The sequence below is a fragment of the Psittacula echo genome, assembly GCF_963264785.1.
Source record: "Psittacula echo genome assembly, chromosome: 16".
NCBI lineage: Eukaryota > Metazoa > Chordata > Aves > Psittaciformes > Psittacidae > Psittacula > Psittacula echo.
In genome coordinates this window covers 2,131,360-2,155,418 of record NC_137752.1, presented here as the reverse complement: position 1 = coordinate 2,155,418, position 24,059 = coordinate 2,131,360, and the positions used below count along the sequence as shown (strand labels likewise).

At 42.8% G+C, this 24,059-nt stretch overlaps 1 protein-coding gene across 1 annotated transcript in view; it reads right to left on the bottom strand.

Moving 5' to 3' along the window:
- The window catches only part of DAB2IP (DAB2 interacting protein), a gene marked incomplete at its 5' end in the record, with an annotated part of 175,249 nt that extends 153,279 nt beyond the window's left edge, over window positions 1–21,970 (bottom strand). Inside the window, one exon of the mRNA XM_080630700.1 lies at window positions 21,931–21,970. Coding sequence (XP_080486826.1) covers window positions 21,931–21,970 — 40 coding nt within the window. The remainder of the gene's footprint in view (window positions 1–21,930) is intronic.
- Window positions 21,971–24,059: the final 2,089 nt, after the last annotated feature.

The following is a 24,059-nucleotide window of genomic DNA, read 5'->3' as shown; positions in this document are numbered from 1 at the left end:
ATGTCAGTCATAAACTCCATCCCATCATACACATAGCTGTGTATAAACCAACACAATGTAGGGTATTGTGCAGCTTTTGCCAGCGGTGCCTGGGCTTTGCTCTGAATACATTAACTGCACACCTCTATTCACTTTGTCTCAACTCTTCCAAGCATTCCTAAGGAACAAACAAGCCCTCAGACTCCAGCAATACTTTCACTATTCCAACGGAAATCAGGCAGTTTCAAATTAAGCCATATAAAACAAAGACAACTTCAATGTCTCAGCTCTGGGCACATAGAAAAGACATTTGTATGCATCAAGCACAGGGCATGGAAAAGGAGGGGAAGCTTGTTCAGCTGAAAATGCCAGAAACCCGGAGTGCCATGTCAGCACTTTTAAGCTTAACGGAATACTGTTATGTTCTGAAGACAGACCTGCATTCTAGCACTGCTTAAAGGGATGTTTTCCCTATCACACCAGACTCTTTCGTAACACGTCGGCACTTTGAGAAGAGCCTAACGCACTATCTTTAACCTTGTCAAAGCCGCCCTTCCAGGTAAATTCCTTCATTATCACCATGCTCTAACCCGCCAAATGAACACTCGGGTTTTCCTTCACAGCAGCTCCCCGCGGTCTTTGTCTCCTCATCGGAAGCCCTTGTTGCAGGCAAGGGAAGGCAGCGGCGTGGGGCTGGAGGTCGGCAGCGGAGCCGGGGCCGGGCCGCTCCGCACGGCTTTGCTGCCGCCCGCAGGCAGGACGGCGCCGGCTCGGCTGAGCCTCGGGACTCGTGGGTTGTACTCGTAAAGTTCCACCCTTGCCATGGAGATCGGGCCAAAGAGCCCACATTAACCAAGTACACAAGCGGTTACGCTTCCTCCTGAGAGCTGTTCTCCCCTTAAATCCTTTTTGCGGAGTGCAGAGAACACACACACATACCCCCAACCGGGAACTGAACCACCATGGCCAGGCCTTTTATACTTGTTATTTTAGCTGAATAAACTTCTCCTTTGGCATTAGAAATAGCCTAGGAAAAGAAATACAAGGTCACACTCTGCAATTGCTGTGTAGAGGCGTTTTCACGCACAGATGCCAAAGAACATTTAAAAAACCCAAACAAACAAACAAAAAACCCCACATCCATTTTAGTCCATCACAAACGCCAGTAAGTATTGGAGTGAGTTCCTCAAGGCTTCAGCATCAGCTGGGAAAAGAGAAGGCTCTGAGGAGACCTTACAGCAGTTTCCAGTGCCTAAAGGGGCTACAAGAAACCTGGAGAGGGGCTTTGACAAGGGCCTGTAGGGACAGGACAAAACCCAAACCACAAACCCTTCTGTTTCGGACTAGCATTTCAATGAGACATATGAAAGGCAAAGAACTAGTCCAGGTGAGGTGGCTGCAGTGCAGCTCAGCCGTAAAGACAGTGGCAAAGCAGCAGATTTAACTATGTGTGGGCCTTACTGTGGTTGCTGTTAGTGATAACAGCACTTGGGGTGCTGTATCTGAGCTCAGGGTGTCCAGACCTCACATACAAAGAGGTAAAGATGGGGTTTTCTTGGCTTGTGCTGCATTTTCTATTGCATGAAAAAAGAAGTCAATTGGGTAAGACGCTGAGCAGCCCGAGGTCAAACCAGCACAACTCTCTCACACATGCTTACTTCCAAGAATATAACTAAATGAAATCTAAACACTGTAGGTTTCATTACTTCCATCTGTAGCAGCACACAGGCCCAGGTACACTCACATTTTTTCAACTGAGCCAGTTCCTGGCCAGGATGAAGGTTTTACAGCACTGCCTGGTAACATTCCCAGCTTTCCCAAGCTGCCTTTTTCCATGGCATGCTAAAAAGCACATGTGAACCTAATAATTGCTAATCCAGTGACTATATTACTTTACTGCACAGAGCTGACTTAAACGTGCCAGCAGCAAACAATCCAGAGATAGAACTGAAGGTCTGAAATACACCTCTGCTTTTCAAAATACATCAGATGCAACTGGTAACCCGACATGAAACATGCCCTGTGCCCAAGGCAGACTTCTGACAAGGAGCAGTGTGTGACTGAGATGAGAGCAGAGGGTGACAGATCTGAGTTACAGCATCCCAGCCTTGTCAGAGTCACTGCAGCACTTGGAGCAGACCTCAGGTTATCTGTTTTCCCTGCTAAAAGGGGACCAGAAGTGTATTCAAGCCCACTTGGACTTAGTTACGTGGCTTATTGCTGCACTGTAAGAGCCTTGCTGTGAACAAGGTAAGAACCAAGGTCTTGCTTCTACTTTCTGAGTTACTTCCCAAACCCACTGTGACCTTATGCCCATTCCCAGCCAATATTCCCGTTATTCAGTCGATGTGGCACCAAGTGGTGCCAATACAGTCAAACAGGGTCACACAGAGCACGGGGTTTGCCATGGCTGCCGTACCTTGAGGGCTGTTTTACAGCTTCTGACCCAGGGGCACAGTCTCCTGTGCTGAACACAAGGAGTGCTTCCACAGCGTGGCAAAGATGACTAAGAAGCCTCGCCAGGAGGAGAGGAGAAGGTGGTGGGAGCTGTGGGCTATCTGCCAAGCCTCTCCACTCTGCTTTCTCATTTTTAGGTTCTGCTCTGTGCTGGAAAGTTTCTACTTCTGCTCCGGTTTCCATGGCAACCGCATTTCTTGCCTTTCTTCTCCAGCATTACATTTTTTATTTGATTTCCCTCCTTCCCAAGACACGACTTTCTTTTCCTTTTGAAAAACAGAATTAAGTGTTGGCTTCCCTTTGGTTGGGGGTATTCTTAAAGGAGGTGAGAGAGACTTGACTCTCAGTCTGATGGAGAATCTGTGTACAAGAAGAACAGAGAGGCAGATCTTCCAGGTAGGAATGTCAGGGGATTCCCTTGCAAAAACCCCATTTTCCATTACTATCTTCCATGTAGTGAGGTTACAACATGTAAGAGTTCCAGATGCTGTGGGACCCAGGCTGGTTGTTTCTACAAGACCAGCCCTGGCCATTTTCTCTACAAACTAAACATTCTGCATTTGATGCTTTAAAGCATTACTTGCAATTGCTGAGCAGTGCTGGGAGAATACCTATGGGTGGAATGATTGTAACTGCACCAGGAATGCGCTCTTCCGTCCAAACTGTAAGAACATTTTCACAGGTGAGCTCCTCACTTGGCTGGGAGCAGTATGAGGGTGGGTGTCAAGGTGAAGGGCCCCTGCCCATCCTCACACAGAACACACAAACCCCTCGGAACTCATGGAGCTGAAGGTAATGGATTTGTCTTGCCCTTACCCTGTCAGGACTGAATTAACCTGACAACCTGAATTCATTTGAGAATGAAACAAAACTCATCAGGACAGCAAAGCTGGATTTGTTCTAGTCGTTTGGGTTTTCCCAGCTTTAGGTTCATCATGGACAGAACTGGTTTACATGCTGCAAAGCACTAATATAATACAGGTCTTCATCCCATTTCACTAGGAAGGATTCTCTCTCCATCTAAATTCTCCATCACTTTCAGGCCATAAACTGACCCTCCTGTAGGGTTGTAGATTACAAGGTTTGAGTCTTATCTCTGCCTGGTGGGATTTCACAGCAAATTCTTTCAGGACTGAATAATTAAAATCAGCAACCCCATGGCATTTGGCTCACTTGGCAACACAAACAAATCTGTCCACGGGTGCTATCTTGTTTGCAGCACATGTGCACAGATTTACATGTAGGATTGAGGTTCAGTGCTCTGTTTGTTCAGGTTTCTCATCATTCACTACCCCAAGCATAAGGTAAATTATGTAAAGACAGAAACTGGAACAACTTTAAGAGTGAGCTGACCTTATGATCATCCCAAATGAGTTTACTAACCTCATTTTGCATGCTTTAGATTCTTACTACTCAGAAGACATAAAGGAAATGGGCAAGAAGTGCCAGTCCAGTCTTCCACGCTTGGTTTATGCTTCCCCCCTCTCGAATTCCCTCCCTCGATGAGTATCTAGGTCAGGAATTGACAGGATCTTATATAAATCTGGCAATGTTCAGTGTGTTTGGCAGCCAAGCTATTTTAATTGTCAAATATTAAATATAAGTGCCAAGATTTGTGTTGTAAAATCCCATTACAACCTACACCGTGCATAAACTCCCCATCCATTGATTTAACTGCAGGCTGGATCCCCCAGTTTGAGAAGAAGTTGGGAGGAAAGTTTTACATTCCTCAGTATGGTCTCCTCAATTTCTATTCTTTGAGCTGACAGGATCTGGGATTCAAAGAACTGCTTTAAGTGTAGCCCCCTAAATTACAGCAATCATGTGTCTTTTATGTGGCTACGGACAGGCTCCGTGTCTCCACTGTTTCAATTCCCAGAACAGGGATTGATTTAGACAGACAGCAGCTTACTCAGCTGCTGTGCTGAGGCGAGAACATCCAGGCAGCCCTTGCTCATCTTTGCTTGATTTAATGGCTTGCTGGCCAGACTACAGAGAGCAGCTCAGTAACTCACACACCAGCGTGGCATGATTTGTTGCTTGCTGTTCCTCATCTGTAATTGCAACAAGAAATGCTCATCAATCATTACAGCCTTCCAATATAATATTTTGAGATACAGCAATGAAGAGGCTTCAACCTGGCGTGTCTTGTTGAAAACACGCTAATCTTGCAAATCAAGACCTGAAAGCTGCTATCCAAAAGAGGAGCCTTAGGAAGGCTGAGAACCACTCACCACACATGCTCTCTGTCCCTAAGGTGCATCACCACTCTCTCCATGGAAAGAACCAATATTCCTCCACTTAGTGCAGGGGCAAGAAGAGGCTGCAAATAAAATCTGCTGATCTCCATTGCTGTGGGCATTAACACCCAATGCAAGCCACAGAATCAAAATGTTTCTGGTGATGGTGCTGGTCTGATTAATTTACTGGTGTCAGAGGATGCTCCATTCATCCTACTGCACTTCCCATTAAATATAATCCTTCTCCTTTATCACTTTTTTAACTACATGACAGTACAATCATAGCCAGCTAAGACCCTTTCTAAGGACGAAAGTGCCAACTTCAGTGGCTGTAATTCCTGGTTTTGTCTTAAATGATGCAGAACCATAGTTTGACAAGAATATGTCCTTTTCACAGTCTCTATATCTACAGAGCCATGTGATCACCATTACAAATGATTCCTCAGCTCTGTGAAGCACAACCTGAAAAGCATTATCACTTTATTCTGTGGGCCATAGGAACCCCTGTCAGCATAAAGCAGGGCTGGGAGGAGATGGAGCTGCACTGTGTCCCTCTGCAATCCCTATCACCCTCAGCCAAATTCAGAACTTTTCTCTACCTGTGCTGTTAGCATCACACCTTCCCCGTAACATCCACATTGGAATTGCTCTCCTAAATTTCCTGCAGTCTAATAGAACACAACTTAACACAATTTATTGAGACTATTAAAATTCAGAAAACAAGCTTCTCTGTGCTCCATAAAGCACAGCAAATTCATCTGCTGCACTCAGTAAAACTGCTGCCTGAAGCCGCACAGTAACTCAGCAGAGCCTGAGCAGTAACTGCAGGACCCCAAAAGCTGCACGCTGCAGATAATCCATTAGTGCTATGTTCGCAGCCATGGGGCCCAGCTGCACACACACACCACAGCCCGAGGTGGCTTCTACACCCGGAGAAGCAGGAAAACACATGCCCAGTATAAAAATGTAGCAAGAGTTTGGAGAGTTTAGGCTGTTGCATTCAGTTGGTAGACACCACCTTGCTCTACTGAAGACTGGTTGCAAGGAGTGGCTTGCTGAAGTCAGCAATGCGGCTCTCAATGTTCTTGTAGCAAAGTCAAGGAAAACTGTAGCTTCCAGATCTGTCTAAAGTTGCATACTCCACACTCAAGCCTTAATACATATATTTATTCGATAAAATCACTTTATTCAAAACAAATCACCAAAAAGCAGCTTGCATTTAGTCTGCCTTGAAGAGATGTCACACTAGAGATTCTTCCAGTTACTTATAAAACACTGAGTTGTTTAAAGTCATCTGTCTTTGAGAGGTAATTATTAAGTGAATGTAGAATATAATTGGTCTGAATACCAATAAACCTGTGTTAGACACTGAGTAAGCACTGCAGGCAGGTGATGAATTGCAAAAGTAATGCTACAGCAGAGTGCAACGTTCTGCTGAGCCACCGTTTCCTGCTCCAGCATTGCACAAAATAACCTGCTCATTTCTAATACACCCCAGAATTAATTACTCAAAATAAAAGAGGCCTTGAAACTGTTCCCAGACCTTGCACCGTGCTGCGTCCATTTGGCTTTTGTCCTCTTTCTTTCACCTAAAAGGGAACCTGAAACCCATTGCTAGTTACTTCTTTAAAGTCAGCTGCACTACACAGGGATTTCTTCCAGATTTCTTCTCTTCCTCAGGGTGTCCATGACCTGCAGACTGCAGCAAACACTCTAATCACGATACTGCTATTAAAATATTAAGCTGATGGCCAACAGCACTTTATATTTCATGTCTCTGAGTGGATTATGATAAAAAACTAGTTCAGTTTTGGAGAATCAGTCAAGCAACGGAAATACTTGAGACCAGGATCCAAATCTCTCAAACATGAAGTGCTGGGATGGAATTCTCCAGAGATTTCCAGGCAATTCTGCTCCAGCTCCAACAAGACAAATCCTCGGCTTGTTATTATTAACAGCTGGAAATCTTTATTTCCCTACTCTACAGTAAGGAGGACTCTAGCTCCTTCCCAAATCTTGTCTTTATGGAGCACATCCCTGCCCATGGCAAGGGGTTTGAACTAGATGATATTATGTTCCTTTCCAACCCTAACTATTCCATGATTCTCTGCAGGTTTTGCCCACGGGACAGCTGTGCACTGTCCACGTTTCACTTGACAGCTCTCCACAGATTTCCATCAAGACATATAGAAATCACATCAAGTTTCTAGAGAAGTTTAGCTCATGTCACGTTTTCATCACTCCCCCGATGAGCTCTGACAGCAGCTACCTGCCTCCTCCTCTGCTTTCAAAATAACCTTGTCATGAGCAGGACTAGCAACAAGCACAAACCTCCTCTAGAGAACCAACACAACTGACAAAGTTTGCACCAAATCATGACTGGAGTATTTTAAGCCTTCTGGGCACAGTTACGGCCCCATTGGCAGCCCTGCATTCGTGTAGAAAGAAAACATGGGAGAAGGAGGCAGATCCAAGAAGCACAGGAACCATTCAGCAGCCAAACAGCTGCATGCTGAGAGCAGGACTCTCACAGCACAATTCATTTCCAGTCAGACCATTGGCACTGCACAGCCCTGGACCTCAGACAGGCCCAAGCATCACACAGAGAGCCTTGAAACCTCGCTGTGCCTTTGACAGATAATCTGTGTGGCCATGGGCAACCCCATTAATCTCACTGACCTTTAGTTACCACTTTGTCTGCTATGAGAGTAGCTCTTTATCACTTCTGGAGCGCTTTGCCAGCTGTGGATGAAAACAATTATGCAAAGAGGAGGGTTTGGATGGCTTTTTTAATTGTCAGAGACAGTCTGAGAGGCGCTTCATCTCCCTACCACTGCGTAAGAACATATTTGGTCTGCAGTGCTACTGCAAAGTCGGTTTCCCAGTTCTCTGAGGCAGAGTATGACAGGTAATGAAGGCAGGATTCAGAGCGCAGGATGAACAGGCTCATGTGAGAAGGATGCAACTGCAGAGGTGAAGCACGGCTTAATTTTTATCCTCATGGAGTTAATTTTAGAATCCCATTGCAGAGGTAAAGCAGTGGCTATATCTTATCACCCTGGAGTGAAGTTTTTAGCTAAGAAAAGCGAAGCCGAGGATTGGCTCCAAGGATCACACAGTGTGTGGTCTCCCCATGTGAAGAGCTCTGCACGGCTCTCACTCATGTTACATGAATTACTAGAACAAAATTAGATTCAGAATAATATTTATAACGCCGAGATCCGCAGAAGGTTTTGCCATCACCTGGGTACAATCCCCTCATTCACAAGAACGAGCTCTCAATTCTGCAGCTCAGGGACACATTCAGAAGATGAAGAGGATTTTATTGTGGAATTTTAAATGGATTCCCCAAGAAGAAAAAAATCGGGGAGATAGAAAATGACAGAGTTTCAGTGAACATTCCCTTTAAATCTTATTTCTCTGTTCTTGCCTGTCAGGGATACAAAGGTTAAAGCGCTGTGATCAGGACATTTAAACCACGTCAGTGGTTTATTGTGGGACCCCTTTCACCTCACCACAGTGACTGAATGTAACACTGAAAGGCTTTGCTGAACACAAATGTCATCCTCAGCACTCACATGAAGCCTAAACACAGGGGCTACAATTTTGCTCTCGAGATGACAGCTCTATCTCTGAACCAGTCCCTCTGTCTACTACGTCACCACTGCTCTGTCTTCAAAACAAACCTTCCATTGTTCTATGGTTTCAATTAAATATATAGTTAATCAACACAAGGAGATATGGTTTTTGGTTTCTGTCATTTGGGGGTAATTTAAACAAACATTTACCTTTAGCCTACCTCTAAGGAGTATTTCAATCAGTGGCAAACTCCTGTGTGTTATTCATGTAAAACAGTACCTGCTGAGCACTTGGTACTCCTAGCAAGCAAGAGGCAGTAGACAGAGCAGTGATAAAATACCATTATTCGTTAAGTTTGTGGTTTTCCTTCAACACTTGGTATGTAAGAGCAGAACATCTGACTAACCCTCATGAATGAAGACCTTGCACCCTCAGGTATGTTACCTGTTTTTACAGAGCTGGCGTACATTTAACTGCAGAAGCTCTTTTTCCACCTACCCAACATGGGACCTTCTCTGACCACTGCTCCCACTACCCCAAGGAGCCAAAAGAAGTCAGGAGAGCAGAGCAGGGGAGGGATATTTCCCATATTTCAACTCAGGTTCTGTACTGAAGTACAAGGGCAGCACAGGAAGGCAATATTCCATGTGGTTTTAAACAAATCACAGGATTTGAAGTGAAGGAAATCCCATATTAGGTGTGACACTGGGCAACTTTTATTTAGGATGGATGACAAGAAGTAAAGAGGAGTAAATACCTTCTCTAAAGGCACAGAACAAAGCACGGTACAGACAGGATGAGGCTGTAGGACACAGACCACCCCATTATCCATGCGATTGTATTTTCCATCTGTCCTTGCATAGTCCTGTCTTTTCTAGAATCAAAGCACAGTGTCATGGGTTTGTATAAACACTGACTGACCTTTCATGCCCAGGTTTCTCTTTAATCAAATCAGATCCTCCTGCAGTTCAGAGCATGCACTGCACTCTGCTGTTGACAGCACTTGACCAGGTGTACAATGAGAACTACTTGGAGGCTCTTCACTCGACCTCTTTGTTCAGGCGATGACAAGTTCAGACTCCATGAAATGAAAATCTGCTAACCAGAGGCTCTGACACTGAATGTCCAGACTTTTTTACGATTCAAACATTTACAGCCCACCCCTTCTACCCATAACATAGTCCTAAGGGCTCTAAACCATTAGGAATCTACAGGTGTGTCAATTCTCTCTCGTTTCCATGAGATTATTTGCAGAGACATCGCACAGTGATGATTCTTGGGGCACAAAACTCCATTAACAGGAGTGATGTGCTGTCTAAATTTAACTCTCTATTTGTTTTCTCTTCAGTTTCTATAGAACAGGAGGAGTGATGCAGATGGCTGACAGCAGCGAGATTATAGCGATAGCTGTAAAATTTGATGACTGTTATCAAAAGCATCGTGTGGCTCATGGGAGCAAGTGGCAATTAAAAGAAAGGAAAAGGAAAAAGCATTTCCAAGCTTATCCTAAGCAGAAGAGTTTGCAAAGGCATTTTGTCACCGCACTTCACAGATTACCATTACCAAAAGTAAGTTTCAAGCCAAACATGAAGCACTGATGCCCACTTCACGTAAGAAATAAATATCTTAAAGGAATGTATCTCAGGGCACTCCCTGCACATTAAGGAACAGCAATAGCAAAGGGGGGTTTAAAGCCAGTTTCATACTAAAGGATTTATTAAAATAAGAAGATCAGTACTTCAAACCTTAACTGATACTGGTTATGTGAAGCAATACCAGGAATAAATCTGTGAATGGAATCAATGTGCTGTGCACCAGCCTGAATCAATGACTAAAGCTGCTAACCTCTTCTTTTTGAATCTTCTCATTCCACTCATTAATAAGTCTTATTCACTGTCCTGAAAATCTGACTGCTGGAACATCCTCTTATCCCACATTTTCCACAGCTACAGTGTTACTCAGCACTCTCAGGAGAAAGTTGGTGTCATCTTCCGATTGCGGCAGCCCTTCATCTGAGCAGGGTAGGGGCTGGGGGGGACTTTGCTTTTAGAGATAAAGCCATATTAATAACATGATAAGAAATTTGAGGAAACCACATGCACTAAGATAGGAATCTTTCTAAAGGAATTTCTTTTTTTAATAATAGACTTGTTCTTTCTTACTCCCCCCCTCAATTCACCCACACAGACTGTATGAAAAGCACAAGCTTGCATATATTATGAGTAGTCTCCATTTCTTTGTAATCCTATTAATAATTATCACCATTTCCCCAATTAATACTAGGAGGACACTCTTCTCTATAAACTACAGACATCCCCAGCAGCCATTTCATACACTGCAATTGGGAATTGCAGTCTTCATGTAAACCACATCCTCTTTTTTCAGTGAGAGGTATTATGCACATTAAAATATTAATCTCCTCAACCACTTCTCAGCTCAAAACACCTATTTTTAAACCTTGACTTCACTCCACAGATTCACTGTCCATAAACCATTTAATCTCAGTTCTCATGCAGCTGCAGACTGGAGTTATGCACAAGCCACTTCCAACTGACAATATTCTTTGCCTTCATTTCTGGGTTACTTAAAAACTACAATCTCAAAACCAAAGGAGGTTCTTGTCCTGCTGAGGTCAAGATCAGAACTGAAGGACGCTCCATGGAACTGCGGCAAGAGTGGAAATGTACAGTTTGGAATATTATGGTTGGCCGCCCCTATTAGATTTCCTTTGGTATATAGGGATAATATAGTCTAATATAGTGTATATTACACACAATATCTACAAATATTTATTGCTTTAAATGTTAAGGAATCTTATCCTTAAACAAGACCTTTAAAAAGTAACAGCTTTATATTCCACACTGCACTTGGGATTTAACCTATAGCCTTTACTTGAAGTCCTGGAGTTCTGTGGTTATTCTGTAGTTACTCTTGGAGGAAAACACCCACACACGCTCCAGTTTAGACAGCAGCCTTCTGCTTCACCATGCCAACCACAGCCAGGCAAGTGCAGGAGGCCAGCAGGTAGCACGGGGCATGTTTTGGAGCCGATCTGCAGCCCACAGTTCAATGCAATGATACTTCTGCAAATTACCAAGAAAAACATGCAAAACCCCACAAGTTTTGACCAAGTTTCATTTCTATGGAGCAGTTAACCATGTTAAAGCATTCATTCTAAGGGACTAAATGCTGAATTCATAAATTCAAAGGAACATCACCACTGTCTGATACTCTTTTAGAAACAGAAAATACTGTTTTATTTTTATTCCACATAGCAGGAATTGCTTTAGAAACTATGAAAGTCAGAGTACGACATTGTAACTTTGTAAAGAAATACTATCTAAAAAGACGAATTTGGAGGATGAAGACATGGAAAGATGAAATTAGCTGCATTTTCTTTGGGAAATCATCTATTCTGCAGAAAGTCTGATTTTGGTCATTCTAAAGCTTTCCATGTAACAGCCATACAGCGCTGGCTACAGCTTTCCAAGATGAAATTCCCAGGACTGAAGAAACAGAATCTGTTTGTTTTCAGTCCCTGTGCCAGTCATTACACATAAGACGTTTGGGATCCTGTGTCAGGGCAACTAAAGAGAATCCACTCCAGAGCAAGGTACTTATCACAGTCTCCTGTGAGAAAAGGGCAGATGTGGGCTGAAATATCTGGAGGGCAAGAAGAACTTCCAAAATTTCCATGAGGAAATGAGAAGTCAAACCTACTTTTGCCGATTTCCACTTCCAGAGCTGCTCTGCAAAACGGTCTCACAGGGTCTGAGACAGAAACCAGGAATTCTCTGGTCTACTGTGCTTGCCACTAGACTGTCTTGGTTTCTCTGAAGTCCTTCTCTCCCCATTAATGCTTCTCTTTTGTTTAAAGCACTGGCTTCAACCCTTCACCTGACCAAAACACAGGCAAGAGAGCCATTTCCCATCTTGATTTTGTTGTCTTATCTTGATTTTCTCTTGGTGGTTTAGTCTACTGGCAAGCACCAGGAGCGATGAGATCATTGCAGGAGGCGGCATCTATTCAGAGGAGCTCAGAGCTCCCAAGAACACAAAAATAGTTCCTATTACATTTTACTCCTTGGCAAAGCATTATTAGATTATATAAAAGGCAACAGAAATAGCTGGCACAGATGCATGTAAAGTACTTTAATGTTAATGGCAGTGCTGCATCACTCTGGTTCTTGTCTGGAAACCTGTATTCTAGGTAGGTCACATTTGTCTTAAGCTGAAGTTCACTACAAATGTACTGATGTAGGCTTCAGGCAGCAAGTGTGGCAGAGGGAGCCACATTCATTGTGAATTGAGATGGAACTGCCTGAAGAAGTCTGGCAACTAAGTCAGGCAAGAGGAGAAGAAAAATCCATGTGAATTCCTGAAATTCAGCTATAAATGCACAACAGTGCTGTCGCATGGTCAGAGTTGCCACCGTACCAAGAGAGTTCTCTTTCCTATAGTGAAAATGACAATAATTCATCTTCAAGGAAACAAATACTCTGGTCTGCTGAAAAAATCCCAGCACTGAGATTTTCCAAATGCCTACAGACATGGCAGGTGGATAATGGGATAATGCTCTCCACAGCAAAGTGACAACTGTCCTCCAGCTATCTAGTCTTTGATTTTTGGGGGGGTGAGGAGGCAGGAAGGGAAGAAGAAAAGAGGAAGAAAGGGAAATGGGTAAGGAAGAAGGCTATGGAGCAAGCAGAATGGCTGAGGAGCTATCTGGGAACACAGAAGATCCAATGCAATTACAATACAATGATAAATTCTTCCTGTGCATGACCCTGGACAAGTGACTTTCAAGTCAGCTCCCCTTTCTAAGAGCACAGCAATAGCAACGCATGTCCGGCTGGCATGAAGATACCTGGATTAGAGAGTTAAAACACTTTGGCATTGTAGTATTGGTGGTCATACTGGCATATTAGTCACAGACAGGCAAGCAAGAAGTGCTTTGCAGACACACAGATCACATTAAAAGGAAGTATTAACCGGCAGTAGTTGTGGAGAACTTTCTGCAGGGATCTAGCAGTAAACCCCTACAGAAAAGTTCCATGTTAAGTTCCTAAACAAGAAACTTTACCCATGCAAAACCATCCATCACAGTTAGACCATGAGCCAAGTGACTACTTTTGATGAAGAGGAGGTGTAAAAAGCTTGTCCACTCCGAGCGAAAAATAAACCCACTTTTACAGGCAGCTGGTGTTTGATTTGAATGTGCACATGTACATACCACTGGATTAAGAAGCTCTGATCCCACTGCAGCAACACTATCTGTTACTACTGCCAATGGCTAAAACCCCTTCTGCTATGTCTGGAATGGAAGTGATCTTCACCTCTGGAGTTCAAAGGTCAGAAGCTCATCATGATGTCTGGCCCAATGACAGATCAAAAAAGGCACCTGGGAAATCCACCACTGACAATATAATTCCACCAAAAAACACCCAAGTGACCATTTACTGTTATTATCAGTAGCAATGAATAAGAAATACTTTTTCTATCCCCAGAAATGATGATGATGACTGGAAAACCCATTTGTACTGGAAAATGCATGACCCTTCAAGGTTTTTTAACATACATAAAGTGAGAGATATACACTTGGTTTGGACCAGGCATAGTGAGAGTTCAATCCCTGTACCCTACGTTCTACGCAAGTACAGTGACCGCCAGCCAATGGACTGGGCTGCACTGGTGTTGCACCTCTGGGCCATTCAGGCATTTCTGTGCTGGCTTGCCACTGCTCTCCTCATTCAGGTGCCAGCAAAGTAAGTTTTGTTCTCATTAAGAGGCACTTCTGGTGACCTGGCATTTTGCCATGGAAGTGACTAAGAGAAAAGATGCCCAACTGTTAACCTTTCTTCTTTTAAAAGTGAAGCTGCAGACAGCAACAGCCCTTTTCCGTGTCACCAGAGCATCAGCTCCAGAGGCCTGAGTGTAAGCAGCATGCTAGATGTCACATCTTCCCTTATTTAAAATGTATTCAATATGAAAAGTTTAGGTGAGATCAAGTATCAGTTACATAAATCTACCATTCCCTAACTTACAGCTACCGTACATTTCTCTTAGCATACATATAAGTACACGCAACTTACACGCTTACTATATAGTTACAGTTAACACACCAGCATACAAGAGAAAGCTGAAAACCAGGTATTTGTCAAATTACAGTGAAGCCTTCAGCAAAGTCCAAGGAATCTGCCTTGCAGATTTCTCTTTGGAACAGACAACAGCAATTTGAATAATGTGACTCACTGGAAGGAAGGCTGAGATTTTGCAAACCATCAGTATTCCATGTCCTCCCTCAGCTAACTTTGCCTTGTGCACATAAAGTGCCTGACTGAACTGAAATATAACTATGTTTTAAAACAGGAACATCAGAAAGTTAAGTATGTGCTAACAGTAATGGGGGAGAGTGGTGGCCATCAATCCTGTTGCTGTCAGGCCTGTTCTGAGGAAAGGCTCCAGTTTTCTCTCTAGTGACTGAGTCTGCACCAGCAGGTCATTAGTGAGCAGGAATAAGGGGCTCACAACCTACATCTTCTCTTCCTGAAGTGGAATGCACCATTTGACTGCAAATCCAGCCTGCTGAAAAATAGCTGTGTTTCGTCTGAGATAACAGGCTGGGAAAGGGATTCCATAATCAGGGAAACCAGAGTTGAAAGAGTTCTCTTCCTGAAGATGCAAACTGAAAAATACATGCTGTCTTGAATTACAGTTACCCTTCCACTGCAGAAAGTTTGTATTAAGACCCATTACAAAACAATTTCTATACAAAAGAGCAAGAGAAAAATCATTGTTCCAACTGTGCTCATTTCTTCAGGCTCATTAAAGAAATTCTGAGACAAAACAGTCTTTGATCTCAGAGATTGCTACAAAGCATTTGCACGTTTCAAAACAGACATAACCATTCCTAAGGAAACAAAACCTCTGTGCAAGGAGAAAGTCACTCCCTGAAATGGAGAAGCCTCAGTGCTTACCTCTTTCCGAGCAGGTCAAATTTTGGGAAGTAGTTTCTCAGAGCACCTCAGACATTCCACGTGAAGTGTTGTGCTGCAGGAAACTGCTGCAAAACTTGCTGATTTATTCCCCCAGTTGGTGTGCATGCTGAACCCCAGCAGAAATCCCATGCAGGCACAAAAAGAATAATAAAGGACAAACAAGCCCCGAAGCCACAGGAGAAGCACCTCAGCCCTTGAGCAAAGCACAAAAAAGTTCAACGGGGAAATACAAAGGAAATCCAGCGACAACTAAAAGTTTGGATGAGAAACAGGAAAAGCAAGCTTGCTCCCTGCCTGTAGTCCTGGCTAAAGGTGCCTCTCCAAGCAAAATTCACGGCGAGCCCCAGCTCCTCGGAGCAGATGGTATTCACACATTATTCCCGAGCAGCAGCATTCCCCAGTCCAATCAGGAGGCAGCACTCAAAAGCCAAGCGCTTCCCAGACTCGGTTACAGTTTTCAATAGCTATAGCACAAGATGAATGACTCAGAAAATGAATAAGCAGGGAAAATAAAACATGCCTCTCTCCTAGGCAGAGGCACAGGCAGCTCAGCAGCCCCAAGTGTGCTGAGCACTGGCTTCATACTGAAGGCACCTGCTTTTTATCCCTAAATCCTAAATGCTGCTTACATTTTCCATATCTTTAATTTGTGGGATCTAGTTCATCTTGGGTTTGAAGGTGCAATAAGAATTAAATCTTTGCTTTTCTTTTATTCAGTCTTAACAAACATTTGTAAGAGACATAAAGAGGAAGAATTGCACCTGCGCTCTTCCAGACAAAAAAATTCCTGATAACTCTGTGACACTTCTCATGCCGTCTCTTACTGAATACATACGCTTACATCTAAGATGAAGGCCTAACTTTACATATCCTGTTGCAAATTACGTGAGAACAGAAAGGTTGATTTTTAACCTGTGTCTCCCAAACAGATTAATGCATCCTCTGGTTTTGCCTAAAGTTTACCAGGAAACTTTAAATTACAATAAACAAATACAACTAAGAAGCAAATGAATGAACATCTACCAACTTTAAGGTAAAGTACAACCATTACATGAAAACTGGCTAAACAGAAGCAGTAAACTACACCCAAGTGCTTTGCTTGGCTTATAGACCATTGTGACCAGTTCACCCAGAGAGCACTGCTAAATACAATCCCTCTGCTCGCTGCCTGGCTCCTTCTGACAGCTGCAGCCCAGGTTAAAGGATGATCTGCGAAACAAAGCAAATTCCTCATGGACATGGAGCTGCACAGCACCAGCAGATTTCCCCCTGGAAGTGCACTTGGGAGCTTTCCAAAACATACTGAAATTCCCTTTAGTTTTCTAACAGAAGAGGCTGCAAGGAGGTGACACGATGCTTAACGTTCCTATACCAGCTCTTGCTGCTGTCTACATGCAATGCTTTTACTGCTGCCACTCAGAAATTAACTCTGGGTTGGTGGAAAACACATTGCAGTCAGACAAGTGGAAGCAGTTAGATCAGCAAAGCTATTCGGGGTGAGCAGCATTCTCCCAGGTTCCCCCGGACATTTTCAGATCTGTGTCTGTGGCTGTAAATTGATCCTTTGCATTCCTGTCTGACACATGAACTGCGAAACACTCTTGAGGGATATTCTCTCTGCCATGAGTAATGCTCTGACAGCGTTCCTGCAGAACAGACGAGCAGTTGTAGACACAATAAAATATCATGAACTTGGGTCTAACTTTTATTAAGTCATTTTTTTTTCTTCATTCTACAACACAGAAGAGAACTCTATTAGCATCTTACTCTCCTATTTTCAAAGCATGAAGGATCAGGCTTAATGGCAGGACTCAGAGGCATGCCATGCCCAACGCCATGGTTAAGCAAACAAACCCACACACAGAGCTAGAGCACAGAGAACACTGCCTTGTGTTACTACATCTGCCACAGCTGCCCACCAACTTCACAGCTACAGCTAGAGAAGTATTTAGAGGTGTCAAACCAAACTAGAAGTGTATCTAGATCGGGGAAGAAAACAAACATTTCTTGAAACTTCACTTTGGCAGACATTTTCTGATCACTGCATTAAGCTCAGCAGCCAATATCATTGACTACTGACTCACTTAGCAAGGCATATGGTCGGCCCCTGAGCCTGCACCAGCAGGAGCAACGCTTTGCAATTACATCTTTCCATGTGCTAGTTCCTTGGAGATGATCAGAGGAGAAGCACATCTAAATGTACACATGGTTACCGTCATGCTCTAAATGACATGATAACCACATGTAAGCACTGAGAAACCTCCTGGGCAAACATCCTGATCACGCATAAGAAAACATTACAGTGAAGTGGCTGGAGGTAAGCAGCTATTTATTCTTTGTCTCCCTGGTGTGCAGTGCATCTGTGAGACATGGATGTGAAGCAGCTCTGTCGGTCTTTCCGGGCATCACCAGAAGAGGAGGCTGCTGTGCAACATCTTCCTTGTTACATGTATGTGACCACAGGAACCCCTGATTAAAGCTCTGAGAAAAACCCACTTGACCGACTCCTTGTCATGATGTGAGGCCTCAGCTCTCAGTAAGGACTGACAATTCCTTCTGTGGCTTCTCCAGTTTCTGTTGCTTACTACCAGAATGTTATGAATTTAAAGGCTTCTGATGCATTAGATGTATTCTTTTAATTCCTCCCCATCTCTACTCCCATGAAATCCCTTGTCCCCTATTTTCCAAATCAGACACATGAACAAAACGTTAAAAAAGGTTGGGTTGGATCTTTCCATTGTTTTCTGTAAATTCTACTGAAGTCATCAGATAGAGCTTGTGGGTTGGTTCTGGTTTTGCCAAAGAGTTTTGGTGACAAAGAGAAGGCCACTGAAATTTAGAACCTCTTTCCTCATAAAAGTTTATTAGCTGGCTCAGACTTGCCTTTCAGTACAACATCCTTCCTGTGAGTTATAGTTAGTACCTCAATACAGTGTAGGTAAAATGAAGAAAATATAGAGCAAAATATTCTTTCTATATAGAGAAAAGGGTTGCCACCAAGAACATGCCTACCACCGCCATCCACAAACCACCAGGAATTCAGTATTTGTCTTCTCTAGGTAATACACTGCCCTTTTGGTTTCAATTTTTCCTACCATCAAGCACATCTTTCTTTATCTCTCTTTAGTCAGAAGCCACAAAATAGACATGGGGTAAGAAGTATAACGAAGCAAAGAATGAAGTATCATTGTCCCAGCACTCTATAGCATCTTCAGTACATAAACTACAGTACATGCTTCAATGTAGAAGGCAGGGCCTCAGAGCACTCCACTGAAATTAGTGTCATCATCCTATTTTCCTTCTTTTTCTCATTACTAGATGCCTAAAATGCACTTCTGAAGCAGCAATGCCACAGAATTTCCTCTTGCATGGGGAATTCCTGGATCACAGCCTTCTCTGGGCAACTTTCAGAAAGACATTTCAAAATATTTCACTATTTTTTACCTTATTTTTAGTCTCATCTTCATTCTCTCAGAGATCATCATATTATCCTTAAAAGAATATGAGGTTAAGAATACCTATCTATTGCCCACGGGATGAGGTGTCCCAAACTACATCATCTGCCAAACCCAGCCCAGTAGCAACATTTGTGGCATTTCCCATTCTACAGCTGATCTACCCTATCTCTTTGAATAAAAGATCAGACATCAGTCTAAAACATCAAGTGAAGACATTATCTTCACCTGCGGCAGCATCATTTGCTGGTCTCATGTTCCTGCACAACTCCGCTAACAAACCATGTCTAATCTACAAAAAATTCTGTTTCTTGCTTCTATTCTCTCTACCAAGGGTGATTTTTAATGTACAAGTCATAGATAGTTTGTACTCGAAAGTGTGTACACAAATACAACATCTTCTAAACCTTCACTGGCTTGCAGAAAGCTGCTGAGTCGTCATTTTTTCTTGTAGCTGCAAGTGGCTATAGCACAAAAGTCTGTAGCTCTGATATGTCATCCCTCTGAAATGGGTAATTTAGGGTTATGGTTTCAGAATCAGCACATTCTTCAGCACTTTTCTTCCAAGAAAAAATTGTTGTGCAAAGAGTCAAGTAAAACCACACAAGCACATTCAAAAGAACACATCAACACTCCGAACCGGGAGCCATGGTGAAGTCATGACAGTCATCTGCCTCTATATTCCTGCATTTCAGGAGAGAAAATAGCAGGGGGGAGGGAAGAAAGAGAGTGGTTTAAGGATTTTTAAACTCCTTACAAGACCCTCCACTTTTATGTGAGCCTTTCTGTTAATGGTAAGCACAGATGGAGAGAAGTTACAGAACTTCTATCTCCTTTCTCAAACATCAACAGCATTCTAGCAAGCTGGTGTCCAGAGTGGTGCCAGCACTACAGCTCAGGGAAGAATAGAAAGAAAAACCCCAATAACCCTTTCAGCCACAGGTTATGATTTCATTCCAGGCTCTATTAGTCAAGGTAACAGCTTAAATGTCACTTCAAGCCCCCAGATAAGTGAGTGGTCCTTCTCTGCTGCAGTTACAAGCAGTTTTAATAATAAGTGTATGAGGTATCTCCATAAAAAGTTGGCAATTTGATTTGATGAGAAAAAAAATCTGGGCTGAGAAATGAGACACCTTCTTATCCTTGAATATTCCCCTACCATCCTTCCAGCTGATTTCATACATCTCTGTAAGCAAATGAAAGGGCTGCAGGAGGCAAAAGAGCAACTCTGCAACTCTAAAGTACATTATTGGCACATACCCTTCAGAACAGCTTTTACCATCATTAAGGATCTACTGATTAGGCTGCCAATAAGCAAATAAGAATGAAGTGACACTGAATTTTAAGGGAGATGGTTACCCAATGCAGACCATCAGGTACAGCAAAAATTAAGTAACAGTTCCCATTCTGCTGGCAGAAAAAAGGAATTTGATTTGGCATTCTTGAAGGTAAAAAGCACTTCCACAGATGTTTCAAGTTCTGGTCACTTCCCAAGGCATTAATATTTGTCACATGAGCAATACAGCAAGATAAACACAACAGTTACCAGTGTGTTCATAGCAGTTCATGAGCTGTCTGATAACCAAAGGGGCTGCTTTAAGAATGACAGCTACAAGACTGGGATTTACAGAGTTACAAAGGAGAACTACAGAAGGTTCTACAACATCTAGCACCACGAGTGCTCACTTATCTCTCATTTCCCAGTTTATGACCATTTCCAAAGTCTGCCTACTTATTCAAATATTTTGTAGGAAAACAAGTTTCTACACATTACAGAATATACTTTATATGTCTAAGGAGAAGAATGGGAAATCTGTGTATCTTAAATACGCATTCTAAGCTTAGTGAAACTGTATTTCCCACAGAACCACAACACTCTGACTCCTAAAGTCCAGATTGTAATGTTGTGACAGGCAAGAATACCTGCTTATGTTTATTAACATCAGCCCAAACTATGATAAACCTGTAACTATGTAAAACCCTGTAACTATGATAAACCCTGTAAAGAATAAAATCAGATTTAGTTCTCTGTTCTAGTGGTCTATAAGGGGAATAGGACATGAGAAGTAGATTAATTTCTCTAGAGAGAAATTGATATAACTACATTTGAAAGAGAGTAGAGAAGTGAAACAGAAAGTGTGATCCTCCCCACTTCATCTTTCCATGTAAATATTATCATTTGAAACAACACTGAAATCTGCCCTTGATTGTTTTATACAATTCAACTTCAGTGTGGCACAGAGCCCAAAGTAAAGCACTGCTGCCTACTTATATCTGCCCAGTCAACTGTCCACATAGTTTACATATTACTTCATTCCCTTAAGCACATTCTTTCCATACAGTTTTAGGTCTGCTGTGATATTAACACTGCAGTTATGCCATACTTGAAGCTCCAGGTTATCAGCAGTCTATGCTGTGAGAAATACATAGTTCTTGAAGAATATATATGTAGGAAGTAGAATACTTTGCAAACTGTATCCATAATAGTAACAAATACATATTAAAGAGCTGAGAATCATTTACTTTAAAAATCACCGGCTTGAATTGTTTTCATAGATGTAAACATTTTGTTGTCCTCAATGCAGCCAATTCCCTCTGCTAATAGAGAAATCACACTTGCAATTGCAAACAACTTTTTATCCTAATTTATGCCTTCTAATTGACTAGATACCAGAACATCAGCATGTGGAATGCTATAAATCCAGGGAATAGCTGCAGTTTTAACCATGGACTTAAATTCCAGGGTGAATTTATGTGGTCCCTAGCTAAATATATCCTTCTAAGTAAATTACTCATGCAACTGCCTGTAGGAAAGCTTTCTGCAGATCAAGAAACTGTTTCCAAATGCGACGTTTGACAGCACATACGGCATAAAGTTACATTCTTTTCTTGCTGGCAAAAAAGACCCCAAACTGAATCCTGTAGAATGCACAGGTTCCTCTCCTCTCTGCAGACACTGCCCAGGAGATAGGTTAATGCCGCGTGATTACTGCTCCTTGCAATACACTGTATGTATCAGTTTACTTTCTGTTTATCTCCAAACCCTGTAAACAGAGTGATTTCTAAGCTAACGTGAAGCACATTCTCACATTCATTTCTACTTATGCATGCAGAAGACAGTAAAAACACACGCCTAACCCTGTGCCTTTAGTAGGATGTGTAACTCAAACACTCTTTCACTATCCTTTTTTCCCTCTCTTTTCTATGTTTTCTACTTCTTACCATTGGAGTTGTCCTGGTCCAAAGGATAATCTGGTTCCATTACTTCAAATAAAAGCATCCAACATGCAGTTCTCCATGCAGCAGAGGCATAAAAACACAGCAGTTGCCTAAGCTGATTCACCTGATTTATGAATTAGTGCTGCATCCATAAGAGGCTGTGTTTCTTCTTTTGTATTACATCTGGCTCCTTTTCCAACTAGATGGCTGGGTATTACAGCATGCAGGCCTTTTTCCAGCATCCTCCTAATGCATTATATTTAAAGTAGCAGCAACCTTTTTCTCCCATCCCCCAGAGTAAGTTACAGCAGTAACTAGGCTGAGCTGGCAGAGAGCAGAGCTCATTCAGAACAGGACCTGCAAGGCGTCCTCCGATGCGTGTTGCTGCATAAAGAGAATGATTGATACAATCAAAAGTAAGTGGGGCTTGACACAGTGCAGTGTGCGCTGCAGGGAATGCCACCAAACCCAGCACAGGTCTGGAGGGCTTGGGAGAATACAGTGCTGAGGCCACCAGTGTGCACCCCCTCACACACAAACACAAATTATGTCCTGTTCCCTCCGCCTCCTTCCCCCCCTCCACTACAATCTTTTATAACCCTGGATCTCCTCCAGCAATAGGCTGTTCCTTCACTCAGTTTATAATAAACTCTGCCATTCCCTTGTGTCCCCAGGGCTCTCTTGGAAAGGAAAGAGGCTGTTTGCAGAATGAATAGACCAGCCAGCACCTAACAGGGAGGCAGCTCAATGACTCCACACTGGGCAGTTGTAACTTGCTGCAGCAACAGCCTTCTGCTGGAGACCTTGTCCTGCATCCACTTCCTCTGCCAAACCAGGAGCTGCTGCTAAGTTGGAGTTTTAAAAAGCCTTTGGCAAATGAGCTGGAGGAGCAAGCACCAGCCTTGCTAGACTCAGATGGGAAATGACACCAGAGTCTGCAACAGAGACAGCATTACCTGACAGATCATTAGAACATAGCATTAGAAGTCAGGTCGCCTTCATTCTCCTTTTGGGTCTGCCACTAACTCCATGAGACCTCACATAACTCATAACTCTTCTCTCTGCCTCAATTTGCTGTGCTACTGACACTGAAATATGTCTTATCTCACAGGAATACAGCTGAAACCTCCCAGCCTTACATGCTTTGAACTTCTTGGATAAATGATATAGTGCAAGGATTGGGGAAGAAGACCTAGCACCTAGATGAGGAATGAAGATTCTATTTTCTCTGAAGACATGTCCACAGAAAAAGATATCAATGTGTAACTATGCACCAAGATGTGCCTCTGAAAGATCAATTCATATTGATGTTACAACAATCCTGAAACAATCTTCCAAATGCAGACTTTCAGGTGCAACTTTATCTGAACTGACAACTCAAACTCTTTCTTTAATGCTCCAGCTAAGGCATTAAAACATCTTACTTCAAAAGGATGCTGTTGTCTAAATTTAAGGCAAGGCTCAAGCTAAACATCTCCAACAGATTTAGTGCATTTGGGTTTGTCATGGCTGATGACACAGGATCCTGAGGCAGGCAGGGGTTTCTATTTTGGTGCTCCTGGGTAATGCTTCTGCCTTACTCGCTGACTCTTACACCGTCATGTAACTGGTGCTTTAGAGCTGCCTGTTCACACCGGGTGCTACAAGCTGTAGGCGGACAAATGAATGGCTGACTGAAGGGAAGAAAACATGCGGTGCTGTGTGGAGGAATTAACCTACCAGGTTGATGTGACTCTCCTGTAATTGTACCTTGCAAAAACCTTTTAGTTCTGTTCCTGAGGCTTTGGTATATTAATAGAAGAAAAACTCATTTCTTTCTATTTGTTTTAAGTTTTGCACAGTATATAGCCTCTATTAAGTAATGTTCTGAGATCTCTGCCTTGGTCTAAATTACAGAGCTGCAAACCCTATATTCTCTCTCCTCGCACCCTACGCTCCCGATGTTCTTTACAACTTCTCTGCTTCTCCCACACACTGAAAAAAACAAAAACCCTCCATCTTCCCACCTGCCCCCCCAAACCCACCTACTTGGTGACTACAGGAACATGGTACTTGTCCTGCTAACAGCCCTCCACCTGATTTATGAATTTTGGATCATCCATCCAGTCTAGGAGTTAACATTTGATAACTAT